Source organism: Ceratotherium simum, chromosome 22 (genome assembly GCF_057802395.1).
Source record: "Ceratotherium simum simum isolate JZ-2026a chromosome 22, ASM5780239v1, whole genome shotgun sequence".
Classification (NCBI taxonomy): Eukaryota; Metazoa; Chordata; class Mammalia; order Perissodactyla; family Rhinocerotidae; genus Ceratotherium; species Ceratotherium simum.
Genome location: NC_141921.1, coordinates 44,487,727 through 44,512,163, shown reverse-complemented (window position 1 = coordinate 44,512,163; position 24,437 = coordinate 44,487,727). Strand labels below are relative to the sequence as shown.

The 24,437-nt window shown below is 37.9% G+C and overlaps 1 protein-coding gene and 1 pseudogene across 6 annotated transcripts in view; one reads left to right on the top strand and one right to left on the bottom strand.

Moving 5' to 3' along the window:
* Window positions 1-24,437, bottom strand: part of RERE (arginine-glutamic acid dipeptide repeats) — a 420,402-nt gene that overhangs the window by 214,431 nt on the left and 181,534 nt on the right. For 4 of the 6 annotated variants that reach the window (XM_087446871.1, XM_087446872.1, XM_004425543.3 and 1 more), the window contains one exon: window positions 18,983-19,108. The exons of the other annotated variants lie outside the window; for them this stretch is intronic. In XM_087446871.1, coding sequence (XP_087302997.1) covers window positions 18,983-19,108 — 126 coding nt within the window. The remainder of the gene's footprint in view (window positions 1-18,982; window positions 19,109-24,437) is intronic. 6 annotated transcript variants of the gene reach the window in all.
* On the top strand, window positions 8,565-8,995 carry LOC101405748 (transcription initiation factor IIA subunit 2 pseudogene; annotated as a pseudogene).

Sequence of the window (24,437 nt, the reverse complement as noted above, 5' to 3'; positions counted from 1 at the left end):
CTCCTCCTCAACCTTTCGAATGGACAAGCTCCATCATTTTGTGCCTCCTCTGTAATGCACACCTACCATGGCAAATACACTGCTTTCTAGCTACAGTCATGCACCGCATAACACAATGTTTTGGTCAATGATGGACCACATGTATGACGGTGGTCCCATAAGATTAGTACCATATAGCCTAGGTGTGTAGTAGGCGGTACTATCTAGGTTTGTGTAAGTACACTCTACAACATTCGCACAACGACAAAATCCCCTAACGACACATTTCTCAGAACGAGTCCCTGTCGTTAAGCGACACATGACTGTACTGTAAAGACATCTATTTATGCCCTGCACCTCCTGCAAACATTTGCACATGCTGAAGGTAAGCACTCGGATTTTCTCTTAAAGATGTAGCTATCATTCTTTTTTAAATTCCTTCCTCTAAGAGTGCCTAGTACCTAGTACCCACATAATAAGAGGGTTTAATACACATTGTCTTAACATATCGGAAGGAAATAAAGACTTTTATAAGTAGGAAAAAATACTGCAATGCCAACGTGAAGTATTACATTCATAATGAAGACATTTTACCATACTCCCCCATCTCAAGCAAAGAGGACAACAAAATTAAGATATGAAAACACAAAAAAAATTCAACTAAATCACAAGCCACTTCATTCTTATAAGCTTGTTTTTTAAAACCTTCCCTACAACTTCCACCCTGTATGTACTTACAAACATACAAAAGAGAATCATGACAATTCCAAACCAATAAAAAGGTACCTTTTAAAAGTCATTTTTGCAAAGAGTTCTACTTCCGTATTTTACCCTAGGAGAATCAAACAATCATATTTGCATGAAGATAATCCATGTTGGTTTAAGATGAGGAACTGTAACTAAATGCACAAATTTAGCTCTGAGTTATGAAAATATAAATAAATTTAAAATCTGCTGAAATTTAAAAGATGTTCTCTCCCACGAATGATAACCACATAATAATCTCATATCATTTTACTTTGCTTTTGGCATTCTCAGTAAGTTTTTCCATCTGAGATATGCGATAGTTTCTCCTAATCCCCAGAAATGGCTGCAGCCCCCAGGGTCATTACTACTCAGGAACTGTGCAGCACTGTGGATCTGATTCTGTGCTGAATGGCGCTGACTAAGGTTTCAGACATACCCAACTGTGGCAGAGACTGCTGGTTACCTACTCAACTTCCATTCTCCCTATTTTCCTTAGTAACAGAGCCTCTGTATTACTGGAACACAGCCAAAAACAACTCCAGCCTCCCTGTAAACCAAAGGTGTTAGATAGGGCTACTAGAAAAGCTCTGGAATGGGCCTACCTTAGCTTTGCCCGTATGCCCTCCTCCTTCAGCTGCCTAGCTGTAGTGGAGAACCAGTTTCTCCCAATTCATTACAGAGCAATGCTTTTATAAAACACAATTAAAATGCTGTGGCAATGTCAAACGTCTATAAAAGTTTCTCAACAGTTACTTTCAGTTTCTGTACCTATTTCACGGTGGACTAGTAATGAACAGTTCAGTCCATAGGCCACGATTTGAATAACACTGGCCTAGAACATGAATCTGACAGCTGTAGCTGCAACGGCCATCTGTGACCCCAAGGAGACCTTGAAAATGGAAACCATGCAGTAAGGGCAACAGAGCAGACAGTAGGAAACTAGATACCTGAGGATCATGCTGGTCACCACCAACCATGGATGTGGCACCCTGGAAAACACCTTGTTTTATATAAGAATACAGACTTTTTACCACTGTGATTTGCATTTTTATTATATACACCCAATTCTAATAAGAAATGATACTCCTACATTTGTGGACCACGGTAAAATTTCAAAGCACTGTAATATCTCTTCTTATTCTCACATGAGAATAACCCTGTGAGGTAAGCAGGACAAGTATTATCTCAATTTGACAGACAGATGGAAACTGATGTCCTAAAAGATTAAATAGCTTGCCTAAAGTAACACTGCTAGGAAGTACTGATAGTAGAAGTGAACACAGAAGCAGCTGGCTACACTTTCCACCTCTCAGTGAAGTGAAATTACTTAATCATGAGCATAAGTAAAATAAAATATAAATGATTGGGGTGTGTACTCACAACAAATTACATCAAGTGTATAACCACTATGTAGAAAGATACAACAAAAACGCCATGGTCAACTAGTGAAAACAACATCAAATTTAACAGCTGTGGTGAGAGTGTACTGCATTTTACAGTAGTAACCAAGCATTTGTGAAAAGGAGATGGAGGGGCAGAAATCACAATTTTATAATAATTTAGCCAGAAATGTAGCAACTGAACTAAGAGCAAATAATACATATCACATTAGTTTAGGTTATGACATAAACCCTCAAACTCTAGTCTCAAATAAAATTAGAAATACTAATACTCTGTCTGGATACAAATAGAATCTGTCAATAATAATGTTCCTTAAAAATAGTTTGGATAATAATGTCACGGTAATAATAACACTGTCCTTTAATATAAATAAGACTTCTGAGAACCACTGCCAATCAGATGAGTTCTGTGCTGTTCTTTCAATGGTGAAGAAAGGTTGGCACGAAGCCATCCCCACTCACTTTCCAGGATGCCCTTGTTAGCAAAAGCATATTATTAAAAAGCTGATGGGGCTGACCCCGCATAGCAGTTAAGTTCGTGCACTCCGCTTCGGCAGCCCGGGGTTCACAGGTTTGGATCCCGGGGGTGCAACGATGCACCACTTGTCAAGCCATGCTGTGGCAGCATCCCATATAAAGTGGAGGAAGATGGGCATGGATGTTAGCCCAGGGCCAATCTTCCTCAGCAAAAAGAGGAGGATTGGCATTGTATGTTAGCTCAGGGCTAATCTTCCTCAACAACAACAACAACAACAACAAGAAGCTGATGGTTAGGATCAGCCATGCCATCTTTGACTTTGGACTAACTTTTATTTGGGTAAATTTTCTTTGCCTACGTGGGTATCAAATATTTTATTTCATCAGCAACAAACACTAAAGTATTTGCCCAGATCAATAATCATCTGTTAAATACTAACAAACAGAAAAGTTATACTTTTCATTAAATACACATAAAAAGGCTCTTCTGCTGTCCTGAATATTTTGTTGCAACACTTTTTTAAAAATTTAAAAAACAAAAAAAGACCCATAAGAAAAATTAGGACATGAACTTTAATGTATTTTATTACGCACACTCAACCTTTCAAATTTTCTCTACAGATATAAGCTAATTGCCAAAGGAAAAACAAGCTGAAAAAACATTTAATTGCACCTAGTTCATAAACATATTGTAAAAATCCTCAAGGATCATTAGTGAGAATGAGTTCTTGCAAGGAATACCTATCTATTAGTGCACTATACAAAAACAGTGGGGATGGGGGAGTGGTTAGAGAGAGACAGGCATAGCTGTAGATATAGATACATAAAATACTCACCAGCTCAAAACAATATAGGAAAGAAAAAAGCAATTCCCCACTAACTCTGCAAACCACACTCAACGCTTACAGAGAGATGAGGCCATAGTGAAGAAGGAAAGAAAGCTTTGGAGTGACTCCTTCAGGGGAGTAATCCTCAACAGTTTATACTAGCTCAGGGGTCATCAAACTATAGGACTGCAGACTATATCCAGCCCACCACCTATTTCTGTAAATAAAGTTTTACTGGAACACAGCCACGCTGTCACACAGTTATTTATGATCAAGTTGAGTAGTTGCCACAGAGAAGACAAAGCTGAAAACATTTACTCTCTGGCCTTTTATAGAAAAAGCTGGCCACCCCTGGGTACAAAAAGCATCTGTCAATAAGTAATAATGTTACTAATCAGCTACCTAAGCAGTAGTGCAAAATAAAATGGTACTTCTCTGGAAATTGGTAGGAATGAGCCTTCTGTTTCATTAACACCCTTGTGTATATATGTGTAGTTTTACTTCACGAGATGTAAGATTTGCCTTGAAAAGTTGACCCAAGCACAAAACATCTCCAAAACAGTATGCTGACACAAACTAGCTTATGACTTAGAAATGCAGTGAAATGCACTGATATTTTATCTCCCTTATAGAGAAAACCCAATTGGAGTAAGAAAACAAATTTCTCTAATGAATTGACTTCAGAGATTTATGATTTGGTGTAACGCATCTGTGGAAACAATGCTGACACAGAATATGTGATGGTGGTCAAGAACCCCCCCCCCCCAAAAACGGTCTGAGAGAAATTTCAAGTTCAATACTCCTGAAGGTCACAAGATTATTAAACACGGCAGATGCCCACGGCACGCGCCAGTTAAAAGGGAAAGTTAACTGAGTTTCACCTCTCATTGCTTCTGTTAGGAGTTAAAATAACAAGCGCTTAACCATTTAATTTGTACTGATGCTAATTTTTAAACAGGCATTTGAATTTTCAAAGAATTCATGTTGCTTTTTGTTAAACCAGATCCCCAAAATAATAAGCCAATGGGAAGAAAAAATATATAGGACTAGAAAACTGAGTGAGAATAAAAATCAGTGTGTTAAAATTCCATGACTAAAAGATTTAGATGCAAAGGAATTTACCCTGCAATATCACTGTTATACGGTTACCGTCGGAGGAAAGGAATAACGTCTGCAGCACAGGCTTTCCCAGGCAGATTCAGAGCAGAGTTATATGTCAAAGTGCACATACAGGCAACCTGATTTGATCTGGACAATAATCAGGAATGTAAAACAAGGGAGTTGTAAATAAACATTCCACTATATATATTTATTAATGATCGATCCTGTTGACAGTTTCCCAGTCCATCTTCCAGAAAAACCCATTCCTCTGCTCAACTCACTGCCTGGTATTCAGCAGTCATGTGAGGATAATTATCTTTCTTCAAGAAACAGCACGAAGGCGTCATTTCTTCTAAGCAGGAAATAAGACCAAAGGTTGTGTGGGCCAGCCCCGTGGCTTAGCGGTTAAGTGCTCACGCTCCGCTGCTGGTGGCCCGGGTTTGGATCCCGGGCGCGCACCGACGCACCACTTCTCCGGCCATGCTGAGGCCGCGTCCCACATACAGCAACTAGAAGGATGTGCAGCTATGACATACAACTATCTACTGGGGCTTTGGGGGGTGGGGGGGAATAAATAAATAAAATTATTAAAAAAAAAAAAAAAGACCAAAGGTTGTCTAGGTCTCAGCCCTTCTGCCTTTCTCCTCAAAATACAAAAGGGTAATATGACTCCTTCTTTTAGCTAAAGCAATACGCTCTGAAGAATTTCAACTGCACTCAAGGTAGCTTAATAAAACAAGTTGAACACTTAAATTGTGTTCTCCAGATTACTGTGACAGGACACAAGTGTATATTCCGAAGACTTCCTCACTGGAATTATAAAGTGCATAGCAAATTAGCCTGCTGTAACGCCACCTCTCTCTCACTCCTGGACAGACCACCACTCATGTCCTTTACTTACTCGTTTAACCAAAATGAACTGGATAGGAAGTAGGAGCTAAGAATCTGGTCAGGGACACAGGAAATAAATGACACAAAGTACAGTGCAAAAAACAGCACAACAGAGGAACAGGCCAGGCAGAAAGACAGCATAGAAGAGAAAATAATTAATTAACCAGGCTACCTACGGCAGGTGACAGGTGGGACTTGACGGGCATTCCCAGCCCTGGATCACATACAAAATCACGAAGCTGAGCGTGGGGTGGGCTGCAATGTTCTGAAACAGCATCTCTCTCTCCAGAGATTCTTTCACACTGGAACCTGGCCTGAGGTTCACTTCTCCCAGGTGAGCTCTCCCACACCACAGTCTCTCCATGGCAGCTGTGTACCCACCATGGCTAGATTCCACATATGTAAACCACTTCCAACACTTTGTTACTAAAGTTGACCAGTTTTCAAAGACCTCTCTCTCTCTTTCCACCCTTTCTTCATTAGTCTCTCGTCCCTCTCAACCCTCTCTCCTCCACACCAGACAAAAGGATATTAAAATCTGATCAGTCTTCCAAGGAAGCAGAAATGTGATTCTACACTGTTCTTTAGCCTCACCTCATGGTTCTGCTACAGGCACCAACATCTCTTAACACGGCTTTGTCCAGCTAACCACGTTCTTCCTGAGGGTGAATCAAAAAGTCTTTCATAAACAGTACTGCCTCCACCAAAAGAATATTAACTATATCACACCACCAATTTTGAAACACTGAAACAGAGTCTTATCTCCCCTCAGACAGACTGTAGAAGGGCAGAAGGCTTCAAATTTCACCTAGAAGTTTCCAACTGTGCCAGTCCAATGGACAAGTCCAATTATGCTTCCACATGACAGTGCCTCCTGCATAACTTCTCCCAGCCTGGCGGATAATGGCACAGGGTCACTCGCAAAGGCTCTTCCTTTTCTTCACTCCCTAGCCTTTGTATTATACTGGGACCAGTTACACTATCAGCACTAAACTGAGCAGTACTAGTTTCTTCTTTGTCTCCCAGAAGCTCACAAGATGGGGTTGCTTTCTTTTTCTACTGGTTGGCTGAAATCATACCAGCCACCTAACAAATTAACCCCCCTCCAATTAAAAGCAAAAAATAAATAAATAAAACAAGTCAACTTCTTGAATAACTTTCTTCATAAGGGAAGAATATAAAACAGTGCATATTAATCAATGTGTCAGGTTGACATAATATGCCAAATGCATTTGATGCTGGCTAAGGGCATCACTAAAATAATCTGTTAACCACCCGCCCACAGCTACAAGAGAGGGAAAAAAAACAAAGAAACAAGGCTAAAAAAATGTGTATATGTGCCCAACACTCTTTAATAACTCCAAAAGGCATAAAACCACTTAGGCAAAAGTAAATCACAAATCTATTCAAGAGCATTGTAAAATGGAAAGGAATTATCCAAGGGGCTCCACCAGCCGACTGAATAATTTTAATACAAAATGCCTAGCAAATCTCCCTATGCTGCCAACAAATCACCAGCTGAGGCAAATCCCAGATAATGAAACATTGCAAGAAGGGCTCTTTTTAGTAATTTAGCCCATCAAGGAGTGAGTATTGATTCTTGTTTTCAGCAGAAGGAGAGAATGTTATCTTCAGCCTTACAGCTCAGTGACAACATCAGGGAATTTAATCACAGTACCTTTCCTGCCATGCAATCTTTAAACTGTACCCTTGGATACTTGGTCATTCCTCATCCATTTGTAGAGAACTCCTGGTCTTCTGGATGTGTCTTCCCTACTTAACCCACAGTAACCATAGCAGCATTTCAAGTTCTACAGATTAAACATATCTGTCAATTACCATTTGCCAGCTGTTTTTCTTTTAAATAATTTTAACAATGCATCAGATATCTTTGTGCATTCCCATCTTGTTTGTTAACAAATCTGCTCAACATCTTAAGAGCAGACTGTCATTCAATCACAAAGATTAAGTGTGCCAATCCCTGGACATCTGTGGACATTTTTAACACATCCAAAAAGAGGCTACTAACAAAAGGAAAAATCAGAAGGAAGCAGTACAGGTATCAACCACTATTTCCTCATTCCAACAGGAAAGATCAGAAAGTCCCTAAACTTTCAGGAAAAATTAACCAAATACTAAATTTAGCAGTAATACTAATTTAAGAGTATTCCTGCATCCTTATATACTAGGAAAAATACTCAAACAAAAAAAACTTTAAGACTGAAAACAAGCCAATGATTTCTGATTCAAGCACAAATCAAACTGCTCTCATCTCTGACAGAATGTTCTGCACTCCAGTTACACCACCCTAATACTCCACTAATATCATTCAACTTTCATTTTGTTGTTGTGCACAATTAGCTCCACCTTCCACTGAGCGTGTGAGAGTGGGAGTTGGGGGCAGCCATTTCTGCTGCTAATTTGCCTTTGGATGCAATTCCAAAGGCATTCCTCCATGATCCTTTGGATCAAGGGACCATAATTCCAAGGTCACCACACACATCTTCTATTACAGAAAGAACACCAAAGGCATTTTAGAGCTGCCTCTTTAGGTACTTCTGCTTTTCCATTCAAACTAGAAACTGTTACAAGGCCCTGGGGCAGTCCAGCAGCATACTCCATTCGATTCAGGCATCGAGGAGAATCATCACTGTCAAGAGGCTGCAACCAAGGGCAGCAGCCTCACAACCAACAATACACCCCTCTGTGTAGAGTTGAACAACTTTTCTGTTGTAAGAGCACGGCAAGCTCCTCCCTAATAAATATTTAAAAGGCCAAAACCCAGCATTTATAGATAAGACATCAAATAAATGAAAACAAAAACATAATAAAACAGCCTCATGCCATGTTAGCTGAAAAACTGATATACAAGGTTTATGCCGTATGAGTTCCACAAGCCCACGAGAATTCCAACAGGTAAGGAAAAAAATTAAACTTGAGCCATATATTGATATCTCATCACTTAAGACACAGCTAGGAAGACTCTCCCGGTCCCACATCTCTCTCATTTTCACGGGAAGTGGAAGTTAAGGTGGAAAGACTTTAAAAACTTCCTTCTAAAAAAATAAACATGGGGTTTCTGTGGCGGCCGATGAGGTGGTGGGGGAAGTAGGTGTCTTCTGGGGCGCCGCTTCCAGCCGCTTCGGGGCGGGAAGCGCCTTACCCACAGGACATCAATGCAAGCCTGAATAAGAAAAACACTTTCTTCCTCCTAGGCCATGGCATATCAGTCATACAGAAATACCACTTTGGGAACCAGTCTTCAGGAGAGTCTGGATGAGCTCATACAGTCTCAACAGATCACCCCCCAACTTGCCCTTCAGGTTCTACTTCAGTTGGATAAGGCTATAAATTCAGCACTGGCTCCGAGGGTCAGGAACAGAGTCAATTTCAGGGGCTCTCTAAATACATACAGATTCTGCGATAATGTGTGGACTTTTGTATTGAATGATGTTGAATTCAGAGAGGTGACAGAACTCATTAAAGTGGATAAAGCGAAAATTGTAGCCTGTGATGGTAAAAATACTGGCTCCAATACTACAGAATGAATGGGGGAAAAAAATGGCTTCTTTATGCCATCTGTTATTCAGCGCTTTTTGAAGAGAAGCATAGAAAAGACTTTTTTTTATTTATTCTAGCATTGCAGACATGACTACACTGTGCTATACTATCAGAGAATTCAGTAGAAAAAAGCTTCTAACTCTGTAGCCTCTCACATTACCTTTACTATACAGCATGAAGAAACAACTTTTTTTAATGACAAATCAAACATTGTTGCCTTCCTAAGAACATTCTTTAATAAACTCATTTTAAAACTCAAAATATAAATAAATAAATAAAATAAAAATAAAAAAATAAACATGCATACTAGGTTTTCCTGGCTAGTACTGGCCAATCTTCCTCTTGACTGTATCAAATGCTATACTTCATGTTGATGGTCCCATTCAGTCACATTTAATGTATTCCTTTAAAAAAAAATCCTTCTTTACGTTTTTTTTTTAAAAAATAACGTGTTTTTTTCTATCTTGTAAATGAAGCAAACTATTAATTCAATGGTTAAGGAGCAACTTCTCAGAGCCAGAACTGTTCTAGGCATATGCAAACAAAAATAAGAAAGAAACACAGCCCCTTCATTCAATCTAGCCAAAAAGACAGAGTGTGTCTATAAAGTAGCCAAAGCATGATGTTAGGGACACTGGCTGACTATCTCAGAGAGGAGCAAGAGATGGGGAGGTGGCGGAAGCAGAGGACTAATTTTTATTTTCATTTCAATATGTATCAAATTTTTTAACATATTCATTTTATGGATTATCTATTTTATAATTTCATTAACAGAATTTACAGCTACATGATTTTGACTCTGAATAAGTTTACATACAATCAAATAACTAAGTAGTACTACTCTAATTATCGCAAGCTAGTAAGTAAATACGATAAACCTAATACGCCACATTTGTGCCAGGTAAGGGCAAAGCCACATCATGGCAAGATATACTTACACTTATTATCTCAGTGCTAACAATGAAAATGAAAACGACAAATAGAAGAATTGAGTCATCACAAGGAACCCAGTAGTCTAAACATGCCATACACCATCTCCCAAGCCCCCAACAGTCTGGGCCATAAGCAATCAGTAACAAATTTATATCACAAGTGGCTATATCATTTCAGCAAACCATCATCACCCATTCTATTAAATTAATGTTGGTAGAATTTTATTGGTTTTGTAGTTTGAATTAATTTATAAATTCTTTCTTAAAGCTGTATTAGAGCTATAAGCATGCAGATTATACCTAATCTATGTGCTGGGGAAAACAGGAAATTAAGTAATACGGAAGAACCACAAAAACAATTTTTTTAAGTACGTAAGATACTCAGGTTTGAGAAAAATAGAGGTTCTGAAACAGCACCAAAAGTTCTACATCCTGCAAGGGACATGATCAGATCTGCATTTACAACAGTTACCAGCATGGAGGGCAGACTTCCATTTGCTAAAGCTGGCTGCCCATTAGAATCTCCTGGGGAGCAATGGGAAAAACTGGATTCCTGGGCCTCACTCCAGAACTACTGAAATAATATTCTGGTTTCACAAGTGAGGAAACTGAGGTGCAGAGAGATTAAGTAACTTGATCACTAGTAAATACTGCCAACACGAATCAAACCAATAATAACCATAATTTCAACAGCAAAAATGTGTATTTTTTAACCACATCCATGATCTATTACTTCTAAGCAGCTTTTGTCTCCTCTGGAGCCTAAAAATGGAACAAAACACCATCACAAATTTTTCCTCTTTCTACAAAAAATCTGAAAATTCATGAAGTCTTTATGTTGCTAAAAATGAAACACCCTGAGGGCTCAAACGTTCTACATTCTCTTCCATCCTTTACCTATCTCTCTCGCTTTTTCTTTCCTCCCTATCATCCTTCTTTCTTTCCCCTTCTTTCTTTCCTTCCTCTCTTCTTCTCTCGTTCTTTCACTTTACTCAAAACTCCTGGATTGGAATTAATGGTAGGTGAATTTTGATCTATTTTTCAAAGACAGAGCAATTTAGTTTGAGTAAAAAAAATGGGTGACATTCTGAGTCACCACAGTGATTCAGGCAAAAATAAGTGTTAACATTAGTGGATGAAAATTTGATAAAGAGCAGAATATTTACATGGCCTCAAGGTTTCTCTCAACAAATTACTTATTAATTACAAAGAGAAAGTAACGTATCCAAGTGAGCCAAGTTAACATGACTAATAATATGACAAACTGATAACATGTGCCCTCTAAGCTAAGGCACTTAAGACACAATACCACTAATAGTCCTGCCTAAAATGCACAACTTAAATCTAATAACTAGGAAACAGCAAACTACAGAAAACTGGACTGTTCTCTTAGAAAGAAAACATGTCAATGTCATGAAAGACAAAGAAAGGTTAATGAATTGTTCCAGATTAAAGAAACTAGAGAGACCTGGTAACTGGATATAAGTGTGACACTGGATTGGATACTAGGCTAGAAAAACAAATTGCTATAGAGGGCATTACTGGGAAATACGACAAAATGTGAATGTCTATAGATTAGATTAGTATTGTATCACTGTTAAACTTCCTGATTTTGATAACTATACAGTGGCTATATAAATGAACGTCCTTGTTCTTATAAAATATAGACTTAAGTATTTAGGAGTAACGAGTTAAGATGTCTGCATTTTACTCTCAATTCAAAACAATGGAATAGAATAGAGAGCCCAAAAACAGACTCACATAAATATAGTCAACTGATCTTCAACATAAGAGCAAAGGCAATACAATGGAGAAAAGATCGTTTTTTCAACAAATGGTGCTGAACTGGGCATGCACACGCCCGCCCAAAAAAATGAATCTAGACACAGACTTTGTGTCCTTCACAAAAATCAACTCAAAATGGATCACAGACCTAAACGTAAAATGCAAAACTAGAAAATAACATGGGAGAAAAATCTCAATGACCTTGAGTTTGGGGATGACTTTTCAGATTTAACACCAAAGGCAGAATCCGTGAAAGAAAGAATTGATAAGCTGGACTTCATTAAAATAAAAACTTCTGCTCTGCAAAAGACACTGTCAAGAAAAGGAAAAGAAAAGCCAAAGACTGGGAGAAAATATTTGCAAAAGACACATCTGATAAAGGACTGTTATCCAAAATATACAAAGAACTCTTAACACTCAATAATAAGAAAATAATCCCATTAAAAAATGACTCAGAGACCTTAACAGACACCTCACCAAAGAAGGTACACAGATAGCAAATAAGCATATGAAAAGATACACCAAATCATATGTCATCAAGGGAATGCAAATTAAAACAACAATGAGATACCACTACACACCTATCAGAACAGCCAAAATCCAGAACACTGACACCACCAAATGCTGGCGAGAATGTGGAGCAACAAGAACTCTTCATTGCCTGAGAATGCAAACTGGTACAAATACTTTGGAAAAAAGTCTGGTTGTTTCTTAAAAAAATAAACATACTCTTACCATACAATCCAGAAATCATGCTCCTTGGTACTTACCCAAAGGAGATGAAAACTTATGCCCACACAAAAACCTGCACACAGATGTGATAGCTTTATTCATAATTGCTAAAACTTGAAAGAACAAGGTGTTCTTCAGTAAGTGAATGGATAAACAAATTGTGGCACATCAAACAATGGAATATTATTCAGTGCAAAAAAGAAACAAGCTATCAAGCCATGAAAAGACATGGAGGAATCTTAAGTGCATGAATTGTAACATACGTACCACTCTGGTAGGGGAAGGAGGTATATGGTAAATCTTTGTACCTTCCACTTAATTTTGGTGTGAACCTAAAACTGCTCTAAAAAATAAAGTCTATTTAAAAAAATGACAAGTAACTGACATCAATCTAATTGTACAACATGAGATCAAAGATAAAAGCAGAAAATGCCAACTTCCAAGTGTGAGGGATAATTATTTCTATAGACGTAGGTATATTACTTAAACTTCACTCCAGTCCCTAAGAAAATTCTGGTACTCCATTGAAGGCCTTGATATTTATAACAGATATTGCCACCGAAAGTACTATGATATCCTAAAACGAGGGGTTAACACTAAAAACAAAATTAAGCTAAACAAAACTGCAAGCTCTACCTCCAGGTGCTGAAGCGTCTTTGGCAATTTATATTAGTAAAACGAATTCTGGACAACTTGTGAAGTCTGGGAACTCCACATATTTGCTTAAATATTTTTTCCAACAGTATGAAACAGCCCAAAAAAGGCAAGGCTGAAAGGCCTAACAGTGCCTGTAAGTAACTAAGGGGCATGCACTAACCCTGAAAGAAAAGGAAGCTCGATAAAAGTTGAAAGTAATCATTACATCTCATACAGATCTACGGTAACAAAAAGACTGCTTAAATAGTAGGCAGTTTTATAAAATCATGAGGTTATTCAAATCTATGTTCTGAAAATGTGGCTTTACGCCCCTTTTGTAAAGAAGGAGCAGATGTACATGATGGAAAGACAGCCTTAAAAACAAATTAGTGACAGTCAGCATTTACGGGAGAGCAGGGTAGGAAAACAACTGCTCCAAGGGAAGGGGACTCATCTGGAAGCAGGATATATGCTCTAATACTAATATTGGTCAGTTGAGTGTTGTAATAATTTTTAAACTTACTACATTAAAATTCAACAGCTATTAATCGTCTTTCATTTAGGGTACTTGGATTAATCACAGCATTTGTAATGGCAATTTTTCTGAAAATTCAGTCACTTTAACGCCTTTCACTACAATCAAATATAAAAGGCAATGGTTATTTTTGGCATCCTTAATGTCAACTGGAAAAGCCACAGTAAATACTGAAAAAGCAGGATATCCTCAGAAACTCCTGCACAGCTAAACAAGCAACTAGATTAGAGCTCTTTATTAGCAACAAGTAGGTAAGAAATATAATTAGCTTTACTTTTAAAATAGCATTTTATAATAAATATTCACTTTTAATTATTAAATGATACTGAAGTCCCAAATATGAAAAGTACCAGTGTTAGAAATGATACTTAAAAATGATAAATACCTTACATAAACAAAAAATTATACTGCTTTAACAACAGCTTGAGATACAGTCACAAAAGTTTAAACTAGATATTAAGCAAAGAATTCTTAGCTTTTAAAGAAGTAAATGGTGTACCACATGGGCCAGCTATAAGGACATCCCTATGGGTCCAGCAAGGTTGCAAGGAGCAGTGGAAAGAGCACTAACCAGAGACCCAGGAGAGCTGGTTTTGGCCCAAGCAGCCCCTGAACCAGGGGATTTGGGGAAAGCCACTGGGCCCTAGCTCCCTGCTCTGTGTTAGTGGAGCAGCTCTGTCTAGATCAGTGAAGTGAATTCACTCCAAGGGAAACGCAAAGCCCCATTTCTTACATGCATGAAGTTTTACACCTGAAACAAACACACACAAACAAACACAACAAACTACAGCAATTATTTTTCAAATGTATACAGATACTAATAAGATGAATGAAAAGGGAACTCACAGTAGCTGTTGGTCATGCACTTTTTAAACAAAAGGACATAAAGATATGACCGTCACAAGTGCTAAAAGGAAAACAAAATTTACTGATACTGAAGAGTTCTCAAACAGTACTGTTAACACCACTGTCCATTTATTCAGAGTAAGGGCTACCTGTAAAACTCGCAACGGCAGCTTTCTACCAAGAGAATGAGCAGCATGTTAGCTCAGGAAGTCTCCAGCAAAGTGGAGGTAAAGGTGGGCATCAAGGCAGAGATCACCCGGGAAGTGGAGAACTCAGCGTGAGAGCAATGCAGATTACACAAGGCCAGGGGGCGTTCCAAGTTAAACCTCTGTCCTGCCACTTACTAAAAGCAAGATTTTTATCCAAACGTAAATCTCAAGTTTTCTCGTCTGCAAAACGAAATAGATATCACAGACTGCTGTGGAGACTGAACGGGTTAAACTATGTGAAGAGAGGAGCTGGGTGCCTGGGCACAAAGTACATGCTCGGCGTTAGTTTACATCCTTAACAAGCGGCTTGCTGATTTGAGATTTTGAATGACCCATCAATTCTTAATATTAGTTTTTAAATTTTTTTCAACATTTTAGGAATCTACTGATTAGCATCCATAGTTGAAAAGTATACTCTCTCCAGAAAAATGCAGATACATATAAGACTTTGCAAGCCATTTCACAAAGTTCATAGACCCTCTTAAACTCAAAGAGACCACCTAAGGACCTATGGACCTCAGATTAAGAATGTCTAGAAAACTGATAAATTATTTAAAACCTGAATTTGTGTAACGCGAGTCTATATGATAACAGATAATGTCAAATGAATGCTTATTGTATGGTTAATATCATGTTAAGCAATTTAATGAATTATTTCATTAATCTCTGCAACAATCCTAAGGTAGATAGCAGTATTATACCCATTTTATAAGTGAGAAAACTAAGGGTTAGAAAGGTTAATTCATGTGTCCTATGTTACACAGGAACATGTCAAGAGAAAAAAAATGCTCTCTAAAGGATAATGCACCGGGCCGGCCCCGTGGCTTAGCGGTTAAGTGCGCGCGCTCCGCTGCTGGCAGCCCAGGTTCGGATCCTGGGTGCGCACCGACGCACCGCTTCTCCAACCATGCTGAGGCCACGTCCCACATACAGCAACTAGAAGGATGTGCAACTATGACATACAACTATCTACTGGGGCTTTGGGGGGAAAAAAAAATAAATAAATAATAATTAAAAAAAAGGATAATGCACCAAGAACAAAACTAGTAGTTAAAAAAATGATGACTGAAATAAAATAGCTCAACCTACTATCACAGTACTGTCTTGTTTATGTATGTTAACCACTCAACAGAGGTCTTAAACACACAAAAAGATATGACTAAAAAACAAAAATGCTAAATAAATATCCTAACTAGCCCTTGATCACCTAGTGAAGAAGAGGACAGGTGCAAGTAACAAGAACTCCAGCCTGCAGAGCAGCATCCATGACAAGGGAAATGAATGTGCATTTTAAGTCCCCTTAAATGGCTGCACCTTTTCTGCCCTGGATAGAGTCTCTGTGATAGCATTTAAACCACCTGATCCTGGGAGCAGCTGAGGGTGGGGCGATCCTCTCTGCCCAGTCTAGGGAGGATCTGGGCAATGTTTTCTTTGCCTTCTCACCTCCCTCACTATCCCGAACTACCAGCACACACAGTATTTTTGGTTAGAAAACATCCAAGCTAATAGATTCTCAGTAACAAGTAAAAATGTTGCCTTTACAGGACAAATACTTTAAAAATGAACAGATAAGTTAAAAATTTATAAATTTAAATTCTGGGCCGGCTCCGTGGCTTAGCGGTTAAGTGCGCGCGCTCTGATGCTGGCGGCCCGGGTTCGGATCCCGGGCAAGCCCCAAGGCGCCACTTCTCCGTCCAACGCGAGGCCGAGTCCCACGTGCAGCAACTAGAAGGATGTGAACCTATGACATACAACTATCTACTGGGGCTTTGGGGGGAAAAAATGAATAAATAAAATCTTTAAATTCTATGAGTTGATGCCATCATTAGTGTAGAAACACAGATCACATATACCTGAATATGCAAAGAAAGTTAAATTACGATGCAATCGATGCTATCCTATAAAAACTAAATTAACAAAAATAGTCTATTAGGGAAGACATCTGGTGTATCACAGCAAGAAATGTTAATGATATTGTCTGCAACCCTGTAATCAATTTTTTCTCCCAGCAGCTCTCTCATTACACTGTATTAGATCTGTGTGCCTGCAGAATTTATGAGAGTTCCACACATCGGGGGGTGCTTTGCCAACTGGATCCAAATCAGATCCAGCTCAAACGACTTTGGCCGCATGAAGCATTGTTAAAGAACAATCAATATAGTTAGCTTTATATAGCATCATTTTGACTGAAATAAGATTTATCATCTTATTACAGAATCTTCTCAAACCCACATTTGATGGTATCTGAGTGCACCACCAATCATGACCTTATTTAAATCCCCAGTAGACACAATACTTTTACTGCTAAAAAAAATACTAGTCATCACTAACGCTAAAATAAAAGATTTACTAAAAATCAGTGTTATTATGGGCAAAATTTAAAATCTATTCAGTAAATCCTGGTTAGTGAGTACTATGATAAATGCAAACAGTCTAACGATGAACATCCACACTGATTAGAGAATAAAGTAAGAAAATACCGGCCTGAAAGATAGAACCATTTCTTAGATATACATGGAAACAAGATAGTAACCAGTAAAGGCTGAAGCTTTTGAAGTAGGTAGTCAAGTTGGGACTCTGCTAATTTGTCCCTTAAGATGCTGATATATCTCTCCAGGGATTAAAATTAGATTTTTATCCACTACATTGGGTTTTATCTTCCATTGTGAATGGCTATTATATCAAGAATTCCAAGGCTTCCGTAAGGTGAACCTTTTGTCTGGTCTAATTCTTGATAAATTACACCAGCAATTATCTAAACACAAAGCTGTTTTTGTGACAGTTATTCCTGATTTTGTTACAATTACAATATACCATCTCCATTGTCTCATTCCTCTTCAAGTTATGCATGGATGGCAGCCCTAGCCACATAATCGGAACTTTCACAGTCTTTCCCCACTCCAAACTGCATACCGCTGCCCAGTGAATCTTCTCAAGTAGTGATTTGCAATCAGCTTGCCTGGAATAAAAAAGCCTACAAAGACTCTCTTCTGCCTGTCACATAAAATCTTGCCTTGTCTATCTAAGACACCCTTTTATCTGGCCCCATTTTATATCCCCACCTCTGCCTCCCAACGCCCACTAACCTGTGCTCTTCATTGAAGTCCTGCAGTCATCTTCTCACAACTCCCAGGTTCTCCAGGCTCACTACCTATGTTGCTTATAGGGACAGGCTGTTATAGGGATAGGCTGACGTGTACACCTGGCAGCCTCCTCCACTCTGCCTGTCCACGTGTTACTGATGTATCAAAAACATACCCAACTCCTCAAAACCTATCTACCATCACAAAACTTTCCCAAGTACTACAGCCCATTTGGAACACTCTCTTTTCTTAGTCTCAAGATATTAATATTCTACACTGTAACTGAACAATTCATTATATATTGCCAGTATGTTGTATTGTGTGTGTTTTGTGTGATGGCTATTCTCTTGTATTATTTTATAATTGAGTATGAGTTTGAGCCCCACAGTCAGATTACATATACCAAGAGAAAGACAGGTCTTAAACTTCTTTAGTGATTAACAGCAGCTGATGAGAACAATAAACAACTGTCTTTCAGAAAATTTGACTATTTAAATATAAATCCTCATAAAGGAAAGAAAAGGAAGACAGGTGTACACACAGATTTCAGAGAAGGTGAGATACACAACATGAAAGTAACCCTCATGGATCACTAACACCATGTCCTGTGTTCTAAGGGATAAAGCACTAAAGACATTTCATCCTGCTACATCCCACACACATCCCACACACATCCCACATCACCACCAGGTAACAGAGGAAGTACCAGGGTACAGCTGAGAGGACTGTATCTACACCCCAATCCAAGCCTTTCAAAGTGTTTATTCTATATCTGGCAATGTAGAAAAGCCTAGCTACTTCTGAGCAATACTCTATAAAACATCACCTGAGAGGACAGCACCCAAAATAGTTTAGATTTGCGGGCCATGAGTCCCAATGATCCTGGGGAAAAGCACATTCCACACGTGGACTCACACTTACCCCCTTTTTTCCCCATTTCAGTTGCCAACATCCATACTCGCTGCTGATTGCCAGCTCCTGCTCCTTGCAGCAGCCCAGCATGCTCTCTGCTGGTGCCAGAATACCCTGTACCACCAAACCCCACTAACTTCTGGAACTGTCCTAGAGGGGTAAGGCAAGTCCCGTATTTTGCTTCCTCTGTGCATGTACTTGTTACTCCTTTAAAAACACATACAATACAGCACATTTTTAAAGGGGCTATGGGGAGGGAGGTAATATTCCTATTTTATACCCTATGGGATATAAAATATTGATAGCTTTAAAAACGGGATTCTCCTTACCCCTACAGGCCCTCTCCCGGCTTCAGAAAGATGCTGTGGTGGCTGTGATGCCACCGGCAGAGAGCATGCTGGGGGGTCACACAAAGCAGGAGTTGGAGATCTGCAACAGGCCTGGGAGTTGTGGACCTAAAAAAGAAAAAAGTTTTAAGTTAACATGCCCAATGTCCCCTCATACCCTGGTTACTAGGGGCACTCAGCACACAAGTATCTGCACAAATCCTTTAGCAGACAGCCTCTGAAATCTCAGAGAATTTGTTCTACCACTAAAGTTAACCTTTCTGCATTAATCAAAGCTGTTTCCTTATTTCAGTGTGGACAAACATAACCCTTCTGGCTCCACACTTTAATTTGGGTCCTGTCGTAAAGCAGTATGGTGTGTGCCCCTCAAAATAACCAAGTTAAGATGTGACACAGTGCCAAGGCACAGTGACAGTGGCATGCTTTGTTTAAAAACAAAAATCCAGTGATGTCAGATAAACACAAGTGGACAAACTGAGCTTTCAGAAGAGTTTCTAATGAAAGACGCTAGAGGTATAAGACATGTACTTAATAAGGACATAGTCAAGGCATTAAGGGCATCAAAGAAATACCCTACCATTTCCTCAAAGTCCTAGTTTTATTTTGTAAAGCTAAAGGCAAGGTAAAAGACAAAGGCTTAATACCAGAGGGAAAAAAGACACCATTCAAATGAGTTTTAATTTTCTCACAATGTCCACAAGGTAAGTATAACCAACAGGCACAGAGCATCAAGTTCAAGAAAGACATTATTTCTTTTAGGGGCAAAATCAGTTTGGTATGTATCACATGTCTTTTTTTTTTTTTTTAAAGAAATTCTGAAAACACTCAAAACCAGCAAAAGATTAGAGAACAATTTCTGAAAGCCAGCACAGTCCTCATAAGTACCAAAAAAGACACCTCAGATAACAGTTTGAATATGTTCCCTTTCAAATATTCTACAGAGTATATAACATTTCCAAAAAACTAACCAATCCAATTTCATGTGGTTTTAAATGAACTAAAAATCCCATAAAATCCAAATGCTTAAATAAGAATCTCTGTTCTTAAAGTTGTTTAAAAATTACAGATAAGCAAACTTTTTAATATTTTTAGGGAGTCTTGTTACATATAATTCCTTTTGAGAAGCAAAGAATCACTCTCTAACAACTTCCTGTAATCCAAGATTTTAGTATGCTCTATTAACTACTTATTTTTGTATGTCTCTTTTAAAAAAACAAAAAAGACAAATTCCCAAGAAAATACGCTCCTACTGGGAATGTCTTCATCATGATGGTTGGGTTTTCTTTACAGATCACCCCCTAGAGCACACAGAGTACACTTTTTGTGCAGTCTCTGACTGCCACTGCCTCAGTGACAACACGTGACGATATCAAGTGTTAGTAGCCATAACCTTCTTCACCACACACCTCCCTCCTCCTATACCAGCACTGCAAATTCCAAATCCAAGATTCAACTGTGCACTAGAATGTACATAAGCATCAAATAAAAATGAATTTCTGGTTAATCTCTTGCACTAGGAATTCAATTAATTAGATCACTCAAATCCTTATTAGTTCACATCAAGGGTTTTAAACAAAAAGACACCTAGTAAAGCATTTCTAAGCACCATGTTATTATTTTAAATATGCAAAAGTTTACATAATTATTAAAAAATTTTAAGCATTAAAAAAAGGCATCAAGCATATCATTGTTCTTATTTATGAATCAGAAAACATTGACAGTATCTCAGTTTCCCTAATTTTCTTTCAGTTCTCCTAATGGGTTTTTCTTGGACTATTTTGAGTTGGTTCTTAACACAAACATTTACATATACATACAAATTACAAATTTCCAGTTTGAAGGAATCAAGTTTGAATGACTTTACCAATATTCTCGCACAGAAGCTCTCTGCAAAAATGAAACTGTCTCAAACCTTCTTAAGCTCCTTTAAAAAAAATTACAATACCTAAAAAAAATTAAGCATTAAAGAATTTCACATATAGAGAACAGGTTTAGTAAATAACATCTTTAGATAAATATTCTATGGAAATATATATAATTAAACAAAGCCTTTTTAGTAATTTCTTAAAGAGAGTCCTAAAATCCAAATAAATTAGGAGAAAATGAATTACCCAATTTCACAGTAATCGTGAACCATTAAAACTTTAAATCCCATATGGCCTATAATGACTATCAGTCATGAATGACAACAGACCACTGAGAAGCTGAGTAAATGGGGCCAATAAGATGCTCTGAGATTATTTATTCCCAAAGCCTCATTCTGACGTTCACTTACGTGAATACCACCCCCTCCACTTTTAAGTTGATATTCATATCATGCAAAAAGGTTGTAGTGATTCAGAATAACTTTCAACATGACTGCTCCATAATGGGAGGAGGGGCGGCAGGGTGCACCAGATATCCAACAACACCTCATCTGACTAAGTCCATCAAACTCAGGACTGAGATTTCATCCTATTCTTGCCTTTTAAAGGATTAAATAAAATTATAAACTTCAAATTTACATGTGGAAAGGACATTTATTTAGTCCTTGCACATATATTTATTATTGGCTGCTTACTCCAAACATAGCACAGAGTAAGCCCAATACCCCAATGCAGTTTATTACAATGCTTATAGACAGCAACTAAGCAACATGGACTTTATTTTAAACAAAGAGGGGGGGAAAAAAGGTGTGGCCTCCAGAAGAATACTCTAGCATCAAATCAGTAATGCACACCTTTTCTTGACTTAGAAATCACTGTATAATAAGAGTACCATTGCACTGATATTCACTCCTGACAGGTGAGAACAACTAACCTAACAGAAAGGAACAACCTCTGTTAAAGAATTGTCTCAGCTGAACATTCCATTATCTCTTTAAGTAATATTTAATTCCTCACTCTATAAAATGATTAACACTTGATAACACACTTCAAGGTTTTCACTTCATTATCTAATACTACACTCAAGTCACAAAGCTGTAACTGGATGGTAATGACCTTTTTATAGGGAACAAACCAAGAATGTAAAGAGAAAAAGGAACTACAGAAAGAAATATTCAATTCTGCAGGCCTAACTTGAGAGACTATCAAAAACAAAAAGAGAAAAACAATTATTGTTTCACACAGAAGGAAATCATCGTACTATAGGCATTTTTCGTTATCAGCTAGCCTTCTCTGGGATGTTTACATATAGACTAAGCTCTCATTTACCTTTACTAAAAGTCAGTAATATAGAAAACTGAAAACAGATTATAATTAAATGCCTAAAAAATGTTATGACTTTGGCTACATTCATGTAAACTTCCTGAAGAAAATAAGAAACTAAGTTTTAAATGAAGAACAGAGTTTTATTATTTAAATATATAAAATACTATAAACTGCACGCTAACCAAAATACTACACATTGCAAGCCAACTAAAGGTAAAGAAGCAGATCTCTCTGACTTATTTAATAAACAGAAAGTTAATCTGTAGTTAATGCAAAATCCATGCATTATATCAAAGCACTACTAAACTTTTGGAAAACTTTATCCAGTCAATTTTTTCCACTGAAATGTTACTTCATTCAATATTCAATAAATATTTATTGTAGATCTTATATGAGCCAGGCAATGTGCTAAGCGCACAGTATACATCAACGAATAAAACAGGTGTGGTGTCTGCCCTTACAAAGCTAAAACCCAGAGCGCCAACTGAACATCAACATCATGATCATCGTCATTCCGTGGCCCGGGCACTGTGCTATCCACTTTGTAGGCTTATCTTTTAATCTAAAAACAACCTACCTGCAAGGTAGGTGCTTTATATCCCAACTTCATAGGTAAATAAAGAAAGGTTAGGAGGGTTAAGTGCCTTGCACCAGGTCCTGAAAGATAGCAACTGACAGAAGAGGCAAGCTGACGTCCAAGTCAAGCTCTCAACCCATGCACTCTGCCATCCCTCATCTCAGTTCCAGAATAACATCTCAAATTCTGAATAAGCCATGTTCAAAGTAATGTGGATTTCACGCCCTACCACCAGAAAAGTTTTTAATACAAGATTTACCTAATATTAAAATGAAAGCTCATATCCTGAATGCCCAGACACCATACATTCTATGCTGAGTGGTACAACACCAAGGTGGGATTAAATAATTATGAGGTATAATGCATAAATAATAACTAACTCATTGTGTGAACACATGTATGTGTTCACAAAGAGTATATGTTAATAAAGTCTCCCATATACCTGACAGTATTATCTATGTAAAGGTCTCTCACAAAAAAAGAGAAGATATAATTACTTATCCTCAATAAGTTTTCATTTTAAAGAAGGAAAAGCAGCTTCTTGCTTTTAATTCATTTCTGAGAAACTCAATTTGACAGAGAGAGGGCAATTTCAACGGTAAGTGGAACCTAAGCTGAACCTAATTTTCCTGAGCCCCTCTTTGTTGTACTGTGGAGATCAGCTTTTGGGATAGGGTTATGAGTATAGACCAGGAATCAGAGAGAAATTCCAAATGTTCCTCCCCAAGCTGCTCACATTTGGCAATGAAACAAAGAGGAATACAGTATTAAACCTTGACTAACCTATCCCCCACATTCACAGCAGTAATGGAGATGTGCCTTCTCCAAGGTAACTAGTGGTACCTACACACCCTTCGCTCTTCCACATTCATAATGAGCACTGAGAATGTATGCTCTTAGGGACATAAACGACAGAATAGCACACTCATCCACGCAGAGCGGTAAGAATGCATTGAGCCCTAAAGAGCCAACTGAAAATACCATAATATCCCTAATGACATATCCCCAACTCTAAGGAATCTCCAGACCAGGTTTAATTTTAATGACAACTTTCCCAGTTTTAATAAACCAAATAGGAGCCAAAATGAATTAATGGTATTTGCTCAAAATAATATTTGTAATAATTACCCATCTGACCTGAAAATTCATTTCATATAACTAACAGCAGAAGAATCAATAATTACATAACTCTAAGAAACCAAAATCATATTTTTTTCTATTGTATGAATGATAGAAACTCATTAGCAATCCACACAGAATTCCCATGTAGAGTCTTAAAGGAATGGCTTCAATTACTTACCTGTGAATGAAGAATTAGGTATTAACTTCTACTATTAGAGCCAAACAAGGAACTCCTTGGTGTTATACTAAATGAAAATTACTAATCTCAATGATCTTCCTGTTAAGCATTCTCAGAATCCATGATTATTTCTAGATAGCAAATTAACTCTATTATGCTTAAGTCCTGAATTTCTATAAAAATGGAATTTTATTGTTTTTTTGTAAAAGCAAGAAAGAAATCTTTCTTTGGGGATAAAAAGTGAATGGCTTCCTCCATAAAATTCTATTCAGTGTTCTCCAAAGAAGACTGACATCCAGTAACGCCAGAGTTGTCTATCCAGTTAGAACCTAAGATCTTCAGTCCCTCTTATGGTGCTGCACTCAACAA